General features: G+C 36.5%; 1 protein-coding gene across 1 annotated transcript; it reads right to left on the bottom strand.

Moving 5' to 3' along the window:
* Positions 1–2,186: 2,186 nt before the first annotated feature.
* Positions 2,187–12,789, bottom strand: LOC103419586 (beta-glucosidase 42). The gene is made up of 13 exons (XM_029099084.2): positions 12,417–12,789; positions 11,745–11,811; positions 11,559–11,617; positions 11,153–11,228; positions 10,491–10,565; positions 10,261–10,348; positions 7,746–7,965; positions 7,023–7,138; positions 5,663–5,877; positions 5,544–5,578; positions 5,375–5,477; positions 5,045–5,153; positions 2,187–2,723 (listed from the first exon to the last, which is right to left on the bottom strand). Exons 1-13 carry the CDS (start codon positions 12,522–12,524, stop codon positions 2,528–2,530), a joined length of 1,467 nt encoding a protein of 488 aa, XP_028954917.2. The 5' UTR covers positions 12,525–12,789; the 3' UTR covers positions 2,187–2,527.
* Between the last annotated feature and the right edge of the window lie 4,892 nt (positions 12,790–17,681).

The raw sequence follows: 17,681 nt of genomic DNA, 5'->3' as shown, positions 1-17,681 counted from the left end.
GTTCAGTTTAGATTAACAGTGTGAACCGAACCGACCCAATCAGTTTTAGTTCGGTTTGGTTTCAAATGATTTGGTTTATATTCGAGCCTAACTTATAAGCCCGTTAAAATTGGGTTTACCTTAAAGGTTTGTTTCAATTTGGGATTTCCAACTTTTTTTAAAATTTAATTTATGGTTTTTTTTCTGTTTGTTTTGGCCCCCCCAATTGGGAGAGCGGAGCAATTTACAATAAGTAAACCAAAAATTGATAACCACCATACTAAAACTCAGGGAACTCCCTTTTGGTTTTGTTTCAAAATCAATAGGAAAAAACAAATCTCAGAAACCGATAACCACTATCAGTCAAGTATCCAAATCCAAATCCATGTATGAACTCCACTAAATAACCAATTACACCCAAACACCTAATTTGTTAATTAAATTATATATATATTATGCGGTTTGGTTCGGTTTCAAATATTAAGAATTGAAACCATACCGTTATTTTAACTTTCGGTTCAATTTCAAACCGAAACTATTTAAATTGAACAGTTTGGTGCGGTCTGACTTAGTTCATGTATCAGTTTCAATTTTTTGTCTCACGTGCCCAACCCTATCAGTCGCTCTCCTCTTTCATTTTTTTCACTTTTTATTTATTTCTTCTTCTATTTTTTTTTTCATTGTCCACATTTCTCTCTTCAATATTTTCTTCTTTCTTCCTATCTCTTCTCTTCGCTCGCACCATGGGACATTGATCCTTTTTTTTCTTCTTGTTTCCTCTTCTCTTCACCCGCACATGAATTTTTTTAATTTGGGTGAAAAATATATGGGTCTAGTGTGTTGAAATAGCAGGTTTTGAAATACAATATAACATTCGATTAATACTGAAAACCGGTCAAGCCGAATTGAAAATCAGATAAACCAAAGCGTGCCGGTTTTACTTATTTTTTAGTATAACCAAACCGAATAGCTTAGGTCATCTCCAATGGAGAGAGCTAAACGTCCGAAAGTAAAAAAATGATCTGATTTACCCAAAAATTGATCTCCAACCGATGACTAGGTTGTAACTCTATGGAGCTCACATGCCATTATTTGGCCAAAGGGGCATCAAGCTAGCCAAATGTAGCCCCCCCCCCTTCTCTCTTAGCCCTTTGTTTGGGGTCTAGCTCCTCAATTCCAATAATCTATTCAAATTCAATAACTAGATTTGAAAACATTATACGGTAGTTTAATTAAATTAACCAATAAGTTTAAAGTATGAACTTGAAACTAATAAATTATTGAGGGGATATGTTTAGCCCTTTTGGTTAAAGATAGTATATAAGTATGCCCCGATACTGTGCATTTAAAAATAATTTTTCCTAAATCTATAATTCTGGACGGGGCTACATATTTCATTGAGCTTCTATTGTTTGCAAAGAGCTAAAGATCATAGTGTCTACTATTGCTATAGAAAAAACCTCCTCATCATATTCAGAAGACTCTTTTTATCACTTTACCAATTTTCTCTCGTTTCTTTTAGCATTTTCAATCACTTCCCCTGTTTTTATTTTTCCTCAACCCCGGGATATGGCACATTTTTCTCAAAGATTTTCTTAGATTTTCGGGGTTTCCAAACAGTATATGGGCGACCTTCTAAATCTTCTGGAAGATATTATCGATAAGGTTCTATCTTTCATGCCGATTAGAGACGATGCTCGGATCAATGTCTTGTCCCTGATCTAGCACTTTCATTAGAGAACTCTTGTTCTTGAATTCGATTGGGAGACTTGCCCTTACATCTTGAGGCATTTGGGACATGCGGTTGTTGCGAATCCACATCTGGTTATGGACTTGGATTTTTTTATGGGCAAAAGAAAAATACCAAAATATTTCCATACCGAGACATTGACGGACAATTCCCGTGCACATTTCTTCTAGTTCCAAGATGCACCTGGAGGTATCGTTGAGAACCCTGAATTCTCGTGGCCTATTGTCGGGCAGAGAGTCTACTTCATTGATCCATAGAAACAGTGGCGTCACTTCCCTCTTGGTGAAATGAGACATGTATGGTACATATTATTGTGTAAGGCAAGATGTCAAATAATGCCACACTCGAGGGGCCGTGTTGAGCCTATCCGTCCATTGCCATTATGCATCGCACAACATCCGCATACAAACCTCGAGTAATTAGTTATAACACCAGTGTGCAGCTACACTGCATGCTATAGGGTTCCAATGCCCAATTGGGGTGATTTAAATAATCAGAACAAATAGTTTGTGACATTAGAAAAAAACAGAAAAAGATAAAGAGTTCGTAACACTCCATCGGATGGTTCCAGTCATTGACGTAAAAAAAAAAAAAAAAACTACATTTCAGGTTGGCATAATTAGGGATAAGAGTGAGTTGGTACAGAAATAAAACTTTCGGGTAACTTTCAAAAGCCAGAGAGACAATTTCCTGGGGAGTCCCTATCCGTCTTCAAAACAACGGAAGCATCAAGCAGTTAAAGTTGGTACAATGCATGGGTGAAGTCCATAAGGCTGGCTTTAAGGACCTAATTGTCCATTACTCTTCCTTTCCATATTTGCCTTCAACACCTTTGAAGAACCTCAAGAACCAGTAAGCAGAAGATTTTGGGTGTCTCGCAAGCCCATTCTTATAGTCAACATAAACCAAACCAAAACGCTTGGTATATCCTTGAGCCCACTCAAAGTTATCCAGTAATGACCACGCAAAGTATCCCCTTACATCTGCCCCATCCCTGTCCAGGAAAAATGTAACCTTTTCAGATCATTGTTCACACACTAATATGAGTTAATTACTTTTTAACAAGATGAAAATATGTACTAGACATGTGAAAATGCTCAAGATGGAGAAACAAAGTGACCAACTAAAGCTTTTCTTTGGTTAATACCAATTGAAGATATTTTGTGAAATGTGACATCTATGTCTTTCCCCGTTTGCAGTTTCCCACTACAAATAAATAGATGAGTAGCACAAGCAACCAGTTAAAAACCCACCTCCTATTTATGCAAGATTTTGAATTTGACAGGATACTAGGGTTTAGAAACCTAACAGCCATGGATAGAACCCTGGGGACGCCCATGGATTGGGTTGGGTTGGGTTGGGGGCTGTGTATCAGCCACCCACGTGTCTCCTAATAACCCATCTATGCGACCTTAATATCACAAGCCATGTACACATGCATATTTTCATGCATAAATAGATGAGCAGCACAAGCCTTAGCCTTATACATCAAGACAATGGATGCTGCAACTAAGTACTCATCCATCTTGTAATGGTAGCACGACACCATGCAGGGGCTGAATGATAAGCTCATGTTTATATATATTTTACATCAAATTCACTTATCTTTTTTTAGTTAGTTCCTTATATTTTTGAGCTATTTACTTTGTTTTTTTGTTTTGTGGGATTTGTCAAGCAAATAAAAGAAAAATAGCACAAGTGGGATTTTAAGTAACAAATTTGTCAAAACTGCATGTGCAGATCAGCTGACTTTGGAAGCAAGTTGCGAACAGCTCAGAATGAATTCGAGAATGAGCCTTATATGCTTGGAAAGCTACGGATGTTTATTTTCTAGAGCATTTCGCGGATTGTTAATATCATTTTTCTAGAAGAAGTTATGGCCGTTTTAACACTGAAAGGTTACCAAGAGGCTGAGCAGTTTGTAACTGCAATGAAAGCAATAAACCCAATAAATCTAGCAGCCAAAACTGATGCAGCCAAGAACAGCTGACACTTATTCAAATATAAAAGGGAATGGAATAAAAAATGAGGATTAAGAGGGAGTAATTGGCATAAAGGCTACCTAAAGAGTTACAATTATTTTACAATTTCCTCACTTATTGTCATCACTAAATGGCTATTAGTGGGTGAGTTAAGGAGAAGAAAATGATGCAGCAAGAATTAGTTTAAAAACAGCGTTGGGGAAGGAAGGAAAGAAGGAGGAGGCTTCGGTCGTTTTCTTTCGGTTCTATCTTCTCAAACTCATGTCTATCTTTTATTTTTATTTAAGGATTCTGAGTAACTAAATTTTTAGTAGTTAGGGGCTGTTTTGAAGCCCCGAATATGATTGCAAGTTTGTTATGACATTTTATTTGAATTACTTTTATGAATAGATGAAAATTGGTTCACTACTTGTCTCATTGATGAATTCTTTATATGTTTTCTACGGATGCATACTTAGTAAGCATATCTAGGATTCTAATGCTATGAATATGTGTGTGTCTGCCCTTGTTGAATGAAGACCTACATATATTCTAGAGTAGTACTTGTTAATTGCGATTAACATGTGAACCAATTTCTAGGATAAGTAAGACAACACCAGTACTTACGATGCCTTGTAATAACTCAAACTCTTTTCGTTCTTAATGATTTCTATTTGTTAAATCTATGAACACGCCATTCTAGATTGCATGCTAGGGACTAAGTTAAGTTGAAAACGTCATTCTCTTAACATACTAAGAAAGAGTAATAGGTTGAGTTCTAACATTGAGCCAACTTGAGCATCTTCATCCGGAAATAAAAGGAATTTGAATGAAACATTACATGTTTGCATGATTATTTGGTGGTGGATAGCAATTCCCCTAACTCGTGGTGAACTATTTAAAATTTGTTTCTGTCCTGTTTTTGTTCGATTTAATTTAAATAGCAAATCGACTCCAAAAATCCTAAAAATTTGTGTGAGAGTAGCTCTGTGTGTCTAGTGTGTTCATATAAAATTTCGTAGACTTTAGATAAGTGTAAGTCGGTCTAATAATTATTTTTCGGTGGTTGGTCAGTAGGGACAACAACCACTTTTTGTGACATTTTAAGTAGTTAGATAAAACAATCTTCTGCAGGAAAGACCCTTATTTTCATACGCTACAATTGACAAATCTTAGTGTTAATAAGGAAAATCAATAGGATATTTGTGTGCTACTTTGTGGTGTGCTTTTAATTCTATCACTAAATGACATGATAACCTGTATGGAATTTGTAAAGTCTTTCTTGCATGACTTACTAAAGAATGACTTGAAAGCTTGTTCATATGATAAAATGGATGAAATGAAGTCGACCTACCTTATTGCTTTGGCAACTGCTGAAAGGTATCTCTTAAAGTAACTAACTCTCAGTTTGTCATCCAGCATTTCATGAAGTGGGGAGGTGTCATTATCTTCGTCATCCATACCTGTAATTTAAAAAAGAAATTAAAAGAATCATAATGTTGAATAAGTACAAACTCCTGTAGTTTTCCAGACCAATAATCAAAAGAAATTTAATTCAATATATTTCATCTATATATATTTCACCTCAGTGCATATTTCATTTATATAATGGGCAAATGCACTTAACCACAAATGAAATTCTAGATTCAATTTTGTTTTCCAAGGAAAGTCTCTCCAAGCATACCATTCTCAGTAACATATATTGGGGGATTATTGTATCTCTGCGCTATGTAATTCAAAACCTTATGCATGCCCCAAGGAACAACATACAGCCATTCTGATGCTGCCTGCCAAGCAAAATATTTCAGAGGCTGGACAGTTAGTGGAATATGTCAGCAGGAGAGAGTTCATACCTTCTCACCAATAGCCTCACCCCCTTCCCATTCATCTGATGGTAAAGAGAGAATATTACATAAAGATCAAGAGAAAATTTGTTGTGAAAACCAATGACATGGTAGTTACAGTATTTTACCAATTCTCTCTATCCCTTGTGCTTTATAAAAATCACCCTCATCATGGTTATCTCTTCCATGAGCAATAAATCTTGATGTATAGTGATTCAGACCAATAAAGTCTACTGAGTTCTTAAGCAACTCCTTATCTTTCTCTGAAAATATGGGAAGCCGATCTCCAAGTCTTTCACGCATAACTTTGGGGTATTCCCCATGATATATTGGATCTAAGTACCTGTTTTTGGAATCAGTTCAGACGGATTCTAAACAATACTAAGAGGAGAAAACCATTTTAATTCATCTAACGAACTGCCTGGGTTAGCAGCAAGCAGAGCTGGAGAAATTGCTAAAATCATCTGCACCCATTCAATGATGCGGCCCATATGCTGTTTATATGTCTCAGAGTAGGTTTTATATCTTATAAGGATTCAAATAGAATGCATACTTCAATTAATATGGTTTCACCAGAAGGCAACAAGACAATTTGGTTGCATTTCAAGTAGAGGGGAATACTCAATATAAACAGCACGATACATGAAAACTTGTGGATCTGCTCAGAACTAAGATACAAACGTTGTATTTCAATGTTGTTTTGTCATTAATTACAGCCCTACTCTCACCAATTAAATAACTACACTGAGATCAGTTACTCCTGCTAATTTGCCATGAGGTTTTCCAATGTACTTTGACCGTGTGGATGCTTTAATTGTGCACATTTAGTGTACTTATATGAATATTGAATGCACATTGAAATTGTTTGAGAATGAGTGTCTGTATGAGGGCTTATGTCTGTGTGTGTGTGTGTGTGTGATAGAGAGAGAGAGAGAGAGTTAAATAACTACACTGAGATCAGTTACTCCTGTTAATTTACCATGAGGTTTTCCAATGTACTTTGACCGTATGGATGCTTTAATCGTGCACATTTAGTGTACTTGTGTGAATATTGTATGCACATTAAAATTGTTTGAGAATGTGTCTGTATGAGGGCTCATGTATGTGTGTGCGTGCGCGCGAGAGAGAGAGAGAGAGAGAGAGAGAGAGAGAGAGAGAGAATTAAATAACTACACTGAGATCAGTTACTCCTGTTAGTTTACCATGAGGTTTTCCAATGTACTGACGGTATGGATGCTTTAATCGTGCACATTTAGTGTACTTGTATGAATATTGAATGCACTTTAAAATTGTTTGAGGAGTCTGTATGAGGGCTCATGTGTGTGTGTGTGTGTGTGTGTGTGTGTGTGAGAGAGAGAGAGAGAGAGAGAGAGAGAGAGAGAGAGAGAGAGAGAGAGAGAGATCCACACATATTATCTGAACTTACATAGTTAGTTAACAGTATTTTTGTGACCAAACAGTTACATAATTTAGGGAACAAGTAATTACCATCCAAGCTGAAAATCTAGGCGCCTTGCTGCAGCAACTTTATCTTCAATTGTGTCTGAATTAGCCTCTGCCCATTCACAGTCTACAACCAAGCCAACTTGTCCCCCTTGCTTGTCCTGAAAGACAATAGTAGCAGCAAGAGTAAGAACAATATATAATATTTGGGTAGTGGAGTGGAGAAAGAAGATACCGCTACTAAACTATGTCCATATTCAGAAATCTATACTATGTAAGTATCTTAAACCTTGACTGTCTTCCAATCAATTTCACATTCATTGCACTTTACGTGAAATCTGATTTTGAACCCAAATATATGAGCATGGTTTATTATGTTTACATTTTCCCATATGATGTCAGTTCTACTTAAAAACATATCCTAAACTTATAAACGAATTATGTGATATATTTCTGGAAACAGCTAAATGAGTTCTTTAGCTGACTACATGCACTTTTCCATATATGAAAGGAAAAACAAATAAAGGAAAAACAAATAGAGAGAACACTAGTGTTAAGATTTGCTTGTTCAAAGAATCACAATCTAATCTTACACAAGAAGGAAGCTATAAATTGCTAAAATGCTGACTAATATATTACTTCCCTTGTTGAGTAAAACATCTTCCCTTTAATAAATAAAGTGATGAAATCAATGGCAAATACCAGGAGCTTGGTCAGTGATAAAAAGAGTAACAAGGAGACAAGCAGACAAAGAAACAAACAGTAAACCTTATACTTGCTTCGGTATATGGAAACAGCAGCAGCATGTGCCAATAGTTGGTGGTGTGCAACCAAATATGGTTCTGTTGACGAGTGCCTTCCAGGAGCAAATATCCCAACACCATAACCATTAATTGCAGTCTGAAGAGGCTCATTAAAAGTGATCCAGTCCTTTACTCTATCGCCAAAGCTTGCAAAGCAGGTGTCTGCATAGACTGAGAAGTATTCTCTGCATTCACAAAATCCAACTGACTACTTGTATGATAGAATCTCACAGCACTAGATAACATATAGGCTATGAGGAAATTGTCTAACAATGACATAAACACATACAAAAAATTATTATATTTGTTTCCTGAAAGTAACGGAAGTTTGTGCTGCATATCATTTTTTTTAAGGAAAACTAATGAAAAGGGCTTGAAAACTTTGAGTTTTAATGATAAGGACAAAATAAAGGGTACAATGAATAGTACCAGGATTGACCTTTTAGTGTAAAAATGTGGTTTTTCGTTAAAGTGAACAGTACCTGGTGCTTTTCGTTAAAGTTCCCTTTTTTTTATTCCCCCTGCCAATACTGATGCATGCAGACAAAGTGCTGTATTGTAGATGATTTTCAGATTGCTAATAACCTGTATCCCCTAATAGAACCTTTAAATTAACCAGAAGACCCTTAATGCTCTTGCTACCCAGAGTTTCTGTTCCTCTTCTATAGAACTACCTACTCTATTGAATTAGTCATTCTTTCTAATGGGCACCCTATTAATCTTCATTGGGTCTAGTAACCACCATAGTCCATGTCTCCTTTTTTATCGTCTACAGGAGCCACTTAACCTTCTCATATATGAGTTAGTTACTCTAAGCCACATTATCTCAATCTCTCTATCAATGATGGAGCACAGATGGCACAAATTCTTCTGTTTTGGGGTTCTTTTGACTCAGAATTGTCGCCACCTCCGCACCTGTATTTCTTCTTTTGTTATAATTGTATTCTACGTATACAGTTTTATATCTACTTATCTTAAGTCTATTGCTTCTGAAGTTTCTCTCCGTAACTCTTTTTTTTAGCATTCTTGCATGCTTTAGTCTATTAAATCAAAACAATATGCCAATAGTCTGACCATATATAAAGCTCATCCTGAATATGTTTAGTCAGTTTGTCCATAAAGAAAGGGCCTCTGTGTTGATCACTGATATAAGTCTACACTAATCAAAAACTTGCTTTTCTCTCATGAAGTTTTTCACAGAATAGTTGTACAAAAAGCAATTCAGGGTTGTCCAAGAGAATGAACAATGTACGGTTGGTCAAATAAAAGCAACACGTGTATTAGGAACCGATGGGTCGAGCTCTAAAAGGCAGACTATATTTTAGCTCATGTGCCTTGAGTTCATTACATCCAAAAGGAAGAAAAGGGATGAACTTGCAACTTGGGTTCTTGTGGATCGATTCACAAAATTTTAAGCAGTTCTAAAAGCATTTGAAGTGCTTCTTGCAGGAAGCACTTTTAAGTGTTTTTCTAGGATTTACTTACATTTTTACTAAGGATGAGCTTCATGAACATTTTCACCAAAAGCACTTTCAGCCATTTTAAAAACACTTCCAAATGAGCCCATAATTGTTAGAGCTTCTAGAAGAATTCAGAGTTTGTCTGATTTTATTTGAAAATGCTGGAGCTTCTAGATGTTTTAGCACTGTTTTGCTAGGCTTTCTTTAGTTTTCCTAGGGCATATGGTCTTGTTTTTATCAATCAATATAATTAGACTTTTAGAATTCCTCTAAGACTTTAATGTGAGTCATTAATTACTAGAGCCCTTGCTTGAGTGATTCTTGAGAACTATTGGTGTGATTCCAAGAGCCCTTGCTGGAGTGATTCCAGTATCCCTTTTCCTAACTTTCCCATTACCCAAATTGCCATACCTGCAACATATGTTATGCCCACATTCCCACAATTCAACCTCACTAAACACTAACTTTAGCATGTTGTTGTGGACCTAAACAACCACATAAGACCCAATCAGAAACGTGCAGCATTCTCTGAGGAATCAAGCATCTTACAGTGGTAGTTACCTTGCTGGTGAATCTTTTTTGTATTTCTGGAATTGCATGTTAACATTTGTGAGTTCTTTAATTTTCTTCCTAATTGTTATTTTAATTCCTACCTCAGCTTCATCATTTGCATCCTATATGAGCATTTAATTTATTTTCACAAGTCTATTAATTTGTTTTATCTAGTGCCTTGTACATATGAATTAAGTGTTAGGTAGTCCTATATCATAATTTAAATGTTAGAATAATTCCTAACTCTTACTATAGAGTCTAGTGTTTGTCTAACAGAAATGATTGCAGTTGTTCATGGAAAGGCGTCATGTGATGTTAACATATCTATCTAAAATTTACAATGGAAGGATCTTACAGCACTCTGCAATTTCAATTTCAAGAAAAGAGTTCGAATGAATTGAGTAGATATCTTCACTTGTGCAATAATAAAACAAAATTGATATTTAAAAATGATGATATAGTACTTACACAATTTGCTTATTCAGCCACCCTCCCATATTCTCATGAAGGTACAAGGGTAGATCCCAATGGTACAGTGTTACATAAGGTTGGATGCCTGCAAGAACAAATTGTTGAATACACATGCAAATACACTTCAAGAAAAGTTTTGCCAATTAGAAAAGGTTTTCCTCAACTATCCTTAAGTTTTCCAAAGGAGCCAATCAACCAGAAGAAAATGAAAATAAACAAATTCATACCCTTTTCAAGGAGAGCATCGATGAAATTGTTATAGTAAGTAATCCCTTCTTCATTGATTTTGGTTCCCAAACCATCTGCACAAACAGAACCAGAAGAAATATACAATCGTCATCACAATTAAGCTATGCCAAGAGAATGAAACATGGACGTACGCTTCAAGAACTTTTTCAAGTCCTTGTCTGAATTCTGCTTGGGGATATATACTTAAAACATCTCATATTGTAATCTCCACATGTTTTCAAAACTTTAGACAGCTAAGGAGACTTCTGCCGCAACTATCTTAAGTTTTCCCAAGGAGCCAATTATAAATATTTTCGTCTAAAGATCACCACAACATTGTCCATTCATATTTGCCGAACTTGTGAAAGATCCATTCAATCTTGAAGTTATTATTGACCATTAATCTTGAAGATTTGATCAATAACATTTCAACTTAGCTCAAGCATCTATGCCATTCAAATCACCTTCACTACCATATTTAAATGCAGAGATCACTTCCCAGGGGTAGGATGTCAAGAAGAGTCAAATGAGAAGGTAAATGCTAAAAAGGAAATGAAGGTGAGAAAGTAACTTTTAAACATAAAACCAGATGACAGTGAATTGATAATATCCTGTGTTTTAGCACTAGAAAGAACTCTATAGATGGCAAAAGGTAGCATACCAGGGAATATTCGAGACCATGCTATGGAAAAACGATGAGCTTCAAATCCCAACTTGGCAATGAGTTCAACATCTTCCTGTTAGCACTAAATAGATTGTGAGTTGTGTTAAATGACTAAGATAAATTGAAATTTCAGACTTGCATAACTATCTGAACAGAATGAAGAACGGCAAGTGTAAGAATTTTATCATGTTCTTTTAAACCATTATAAAAAGAAAACACTACTAACAAATGAGGCCAGAACTGACCACATTCTTCCCCTTCCTAAACCATCAACATAAATTTGGGGAAATGACATTGAAAACTAGTAGAGACATCGCAAATACAAACAGTTTTGGGAAGATAGCATTGACATAATGCCAAAGACCAAAAGGATTGATTCGGTTATGACCAACTTTCTACTAACCTTATACCGATAATATTGATCCACTGCAACGTCCCCATTGCTTCCATCAATGATATTCCCTAATGAACCAAGACATACATAATAAGTTCCGTAAGTTGCTAACTAAAAATAGTATCAGATTGGACAAAATCAAGAAAAATTCAGGTCCTCGAAGATATTATCACAAGCTCAATGAAGAAAAGGTACCTTTTGAGTGTGAAAAAGCATCCCAAATGCTGGGACCCCTACCACCGTCCTTGCAGGCTCCCTCTACCTACAAATAAACAAGAAGCCCCTAAACGAAAATTCATAGACTCTGAGTTTTGGAATTCAAGACAGTGCATTAGACAACTCAAAAGTAGAAAATGGGATTTGTTATTTTGCAAAACTATGATTGAAGACAGGATACTCACAATTACAAACACTACATTATCTAGTGTTCACTTGTTTAACCATGAAACAATCATGTACATATTTTGAAACAAACATGTACAGATACTTAAACAAACAAACAATAAATAAATAAAATTGCTGAGTAACATGCAATTCAACAAAAACTGAGATTGTGATGGCTAAAATTTCATTTACAAAGTAGAAACGTAAATTAAAACCATTCAATGAAAGATTGCTGGAAACGACACCCAATCACATGCATCAGAAGCAAAATAACTCCACTGTATAACAAACTGATCAAAACAATAAAATATAGAAAAACGGAATTCATAATCAAATTAAATTAATTCCAGCAACTAGATTTTGGTCTGGTGTTTCTGCTGCATTATTGGAAGAGGTCCCAAATTTGAATCCCTTCCCCAGTTGATGAAATAAATAAATGAAAATAAATCAATTTAAAAAGAAAAAAGAAAAAGAGCCGCTAACTTGATATGCGGAAGTGGCAACGCCAAAAACGAAGTTGGGAGGAAAGTCACTGCGACAGACTTCATGAGTTTCTTCATCATATTCCTTCAACAAGACCTTCTTTGCCATTCCTACTCCTACTTAGAGCAGCCAAGAAAGTAAGGAAAATACTTGATTTATGGTTAACACATATCGGAACCAAAGGACTGCGCTGGATCTGGACTCTGGTTACTGCAAAAATTTAGTTTTAAACAAAGATCTACAGATCCAGAAACCAAATAGTAGGTGAGTCACCAGAAAGAGAATATAAAATGGGGAAAACGTTACGTCACCACCAGTCATTGTGGCCTTTCTAAAAAGGCAACAGAGCCATCCACTCACACTATTTAACAGGGTTAAATCTTTTGTCATCGTATTTGCAGTGAGAGGCTCTATATTGGGTCGGAAAAGTGATAGATATAATTCATTTTAAAGCTTTGATTGTTGTAAAATTGACTGTGGGTGCAGTGGAATAAATGAAACAAGACACAAAATTTACGAGGTTCTTCTACAGTCAGTGTGACTGGAGTACGTCCTCAGGGCAGCAGTGGTGCTTTCATTATAATTTGAAATAATAGGAGTACAAAGATAACTCTCTCTATTATCTCCTCTCATCTTCCTCTTCTTCCTCTCTTCCTCTTCCTTCCTCTCTCTCTCTCTCTTCCTCTCTTTCTTTCTTTCTTTTCATTCCCATCTTTCCCGTGAACTCCCCTCACTTCATCTCCTCTTCTTCCTTTATATAAAAAAAAGAAAGCACTATTCACTTTACAAATTTTCCACAAATGAATAGTGAAAATACTGTGCATAAATAGTAACAAACTATTCATGTGGACCATCCACATAATATTTACAACACTCCTCCTTGGATGGCCACAAGTCTTCGAATGACTCGTTAGAATCTTGATCTGTCTTGGATGCTCCCCCTGATGAGTATCTCCCCCTGATTTCAAATCATTTAGGTTGATCGTTGATCGTTCTGCTTTAGTCTCTTAGTAAGAAGAGTTGCTGAAAGAGTTGCTTTACTTGTTGTTAACTTTCCACAGGCTTTTTCTTGAACTGGGCTGGAGGATCTTCTGCTAGACTTGATCCAAAGATCTGAATTTACTCCTTTTATCTGGAGCGGAATTTGATTCAAGAGTAGTAAACACTTGATCTTGAATCGGACTTGTGATTTCTTCAAGGACCTTCGAGGCTTGATCTTGAATGAAATTGGACCATGAGGAGCTTCATGTGGCAAGTGATCTTCAGTTTTGTCAGGGATGAATCAGCACGCGTTTGTTGCGCTTGTCTCCACATGCTTCAATGTATCATTTTCACTTTCCTTACTTACTCCCCTTGCTTAAGTAGTATTTTCTCTGCTTTTCCCCCATGCATGTGTGGCATCTTCTCCGGCAGTATTTGCCCTCTGATGCCGGAGTAGAGTGCAACCCTTGCATTTGGATGGTTCATCACTTCTTGGTGACTGGAGACCCAGCTCCAACCGTTAAAGATGACTACTCGAGAGCAATACTAGGTAAGCAATCAGGAAAGGTTCCAGGCAGTCGGTTCCTTACCGGGAGTTTGAATGGAGGTTCCGACATATTGCTTTCTTTATCCTTGTCTTTGCAGGCAAGAACAAGGACAAAGGAAATGACAGAGAGATTGCATGATATGAGATAATCTTGCTTTGGTCCCTGAAGATATGTGATACTCTTGCTCTGGTGTGACATGTTTGAAGAGGTATTCTCGGAGAGGAAGAAAACTGAGTATTTCGAGATGCTATGTTGAAGATGCATTCTCGGAGATGAGGAAGAGTTAGGTATTCTTGCAGTGTTGCGGGTCTGCCTTGTTATGGAGAACAGATGTCGACATATATAGAGATTTCTCAATAGCAAGTGGTGGTGCTGTGCTTTTACTCTTGTCAGCAACTGTGGTGTAAATAGAACAGTAACATTTACGCGTTTTCAACTTTGTCAGAGATCTTTGACAAAGTTGCACGCGATATCTGAAAAATGCCAACGAATTTTATTCAGGAAAATCTGGCTTTTGAAATTCGGAGAGCGGTGCCTTATCGATCATTGAACAAGTGGCTATGCTGCCTCTTCTTTTATAGAGACATCAATTGTGTTCAAGAGTATGCTCAGAAAGTTGCTGCTTGTAGAAATTTCCCCTATCTTGCACCTTTGAAATTTTATTTGACCTCTGTTTTTGCTTCATCATTTCTGAAAAATGACTTGCCCATCTAACATTTGCTTAGATTTGAGTCTTAGGAGTGATACAGACGAGCAGCGTCAGGATAATATATGGCGCCCATCCTTCTTATCTTCTAATGGTTCTCTTACGGTTGGGGACTTTGTGATGAAGAATAACATAACCGCTACTGTGGTAGCTAGGAATCTTTTCACTCCAAGGGATAACAAGATCCTTTCAGAACGGTCTGAAGAGTCGGCCGTTCAAGACTCATTGGCTCTCAGTGTTCAGTGTGCTGGCTCTGTGTCCAATATGGGCCAACGTCTACTTGCTCAAACTCGCCAAGTTGAATCATTGATGGCGGAGGTGGCAAGTCTTAAACAAGAGATCAGAGGGCTCAAGCACGAGAATAGGGTGTTACACGTGCTTGCAAATAGTTACTCTACGAGCATGAAAAGAAAGCTTGTTCAACTGCAGGAATCCGAAAGTCGGATTCAAAGTGATCACCAGAGGTTCGTTGCTAGATTCCGAAAGCAACTGATGCCTTCCCCTTCTGGTGTTTTGCTAAGTACTGGGGTGCCACATGATCAATCTCCAGTGCCTCCCCCTTCTGGGGTACTTCCGAGTACTGAGGCTTCACATGAGCAACCTTTGTGAAGGCTCCATCCTGTTTATTTGTTTTAACTCATGTGTATGTACATATCTGTAATTTCTTGGAGATATTAATAAATAAGCTTTATTTCATTCAATGTATTGTGCCAAATACAATAAAGCATATACTTCACTAAGATATGGTATTTCTGGACCAAATATTAATTTATCTTTACCCTCACGAAGATAAATGATTATTCTTAGTGTCTTCATCATATGAGTATTCAACTCATAATCTTCAATCCATATGGTTCTTTTAATATCATAAATATCATGGATAAGATTCGTGTTGGTAGATTGTTCGATCTGCAGCTCGAGACAATAATTCCTTCAACACTTTATAATTTTTCTAGACTCTTCAAGAGTCCCAATTTAATATCATCAACTCTTCAAGAGTTCTAATTTAATGTTATTGACTCTTGCAAGAGATTTTAGTATGTTGCAACAATATCATAATGATAGTACTCACTAAGGCAATTTATATCCTCCATTGGTATTGAGTACATATTTTATGTTTTACCCTTCAGGGGCTTACTTCAAGCAAGTTGAATCCTTTAGGGATTTTCTACACTTCATGACACATTTTCCTTTGGAATTTATACAGAGCAATTTGCTCCCATGTATAATTGAGGAATTTACTTATGGAGATATGATGTGGGCGACTCACAACCCTTCGTATATAATTCTCCATTTATATGAACTCGTTTACAAGAGTATAATTTCAGGTTTCAATTAGTAACCTTGTGTCATATCATGCGAGTGTATTACACTGTATTACAAATGCCTCATTGGTTCAACATCTTTTGGCTATTTGTATTGTATTCAAATATATATATAGGTTCATTTGATCACGTTCTTACAAAATTGTAATGGAATTGCCTTTCTCCATTTTGGCCAATAATTTTTCTTTTGTCGACGAACAAGAGAATGTGACTCAATATTAACACAGCTCATTGATGAATTTAGTAGCTATTTGTAAAAACCAAAATTACCATTGGTTATCATCAATCCGTGATCCCGTATTCTCATGTGCATGCGCATGCATAAAAGCTTTTCATTTCTTTGGATATCCGTTGCCTCTTCAAGGGCATGACGCTATCTCTTCCAGGATAGTCATAATTTAGAGAATGTGGATCATAACCTCCTCTTGAGCGTTATAGAGCTTGGATTTTAATCTCCACTTCCGGGAGTTGAGTCATTGGAACCTATATGTCTATTATGCTCTATGTATGAGACATCAACATTCCCATGTCTGTGGATTGTCTTATCTGGGACGTGTATCCATACGGCGACTGTCATGCTTCTGGCATGCAACAGTTATGCTTCGGGAATGCAATAGTTCAGTAGTGCCATATTATTCTTCTTTCGAATAACTAAACCTTTTGAGTCTAAAAATCTGCCACGCTTCAGGCGTGCAACAGATAAATCATTTACTGTCTCATTATTTTATCCAACAGAGACATCAATTCTTGTAGGCACATTTGCAGTAAGTATATATGATTTCATCACTTTCGTTGCATCATTCAATTATTCATATTTCATTTTCTCATTGATTGCTTCGTGAATCAAAATAAGACAAATTCTCTTCTTTCTTCTGGAACGGTCTTTTCTCCCCCTAACAGCGGAAAAATTGTCTTATCAAAATGACAGTCCGCAAACCAAGCGGTAAATATATCCCCAGTCAAGGGTTCTAAATATTGAATGATAGATGATGTTCAACATCAATGCCCATTTCAGTACGTTGTGGCAGTGCAATAGGCACATAGATAACAAAACCAAAAACTCGTAAATGTATAATGTTTGGCTAGTTCTCAAACACGAGTTGTACTGAGCAATATTGATGGTTGGAAACTGGTCTCATCCGAACTTAATAATGCGTCATGTAAAATGACATGTCCCCATGTAGAAAACTGGTAATTTCGTTTTCATGAGCAGAGCGCGGGTAATCAATTTCATCCGCTTAATAAATGCTTCTGCTAAACCATTTTAAGTATGGACATAAGGAACTTCTGGTCCTTATTAAATAGTCTGTGAACTGAGACTCTTATGTCCTTTATTATGGTTAAGTTGAGGCACTGCGGCACTTCAAACTTACGGTACTCATCAAGGAATTTCATGTCCTGATCTTCAGGATCAAAGGACTTCATGCCTGATCTTTTTGTATGATGGAACTTCAGGTCCAATCATTTGTATATGATGAGGATCAAGAAACTTCAGGTTCTGATCTGGTCAAGGAACTTTGGGTCTTATATATACTCATTGTAACAAAAGATAAGTACAATAAATAAATTAAAGCAATAGGCGGTAATTCCAGCCATAGTAAATAAATTGAACAATAACTAAATTAAAGCTTGTGACAAGGGCTTTAATTCAGCACCATTCACATAAATCAAAACTTAAAGCAGTAGGCGGTAAAACCGTCCATGA

The sequence above is a fragment of the Malus domestica genome, chromosome 04 (assembly GCF_042453785.1).
Source record: "Malus domestica chromosome 04, GDT2T_hap1".
In the NCBI taxonomy this organism is placed as follows: Eukaryota; Viridiplantae; Streptophyta; class Magnoliopsida; order Rosales; family Rosaceae; genus Malus; species Malus domestica.
Note: the sequence above shows the minus strand (reverse complement) of the source record. Positions and strands in the feature narration are given on the sequence as shown.

What these genes read in the sequence shown, in the direction of transcription:
- LOC103419586 (XM_029099084.2), bottom strand. Translation starts at nt 12,524, where the DNA reads ATGGCAAAGAAGGTCTTGTTGAAGGAATATGATGAAGAAACTCATGAA. An exon ending in ATGGTCTCGAATATTCCCTG is followed by an intron (nt 10,566 to 11,152) that starts GTATGCTACCTT and finishes CTGTTTGTGCAG; the next exon opens with ATGGTTTGGGAACCAAAATC. An exon ending in ACAAGGGATAGAGAGAATTG is followed by an intron (nt 5,579 to 5,662) that starts GTAAAATACTGT and finishes CTTTACCATCAG; the next exon opens with ATGAATGGGAAGGGGGTGAG.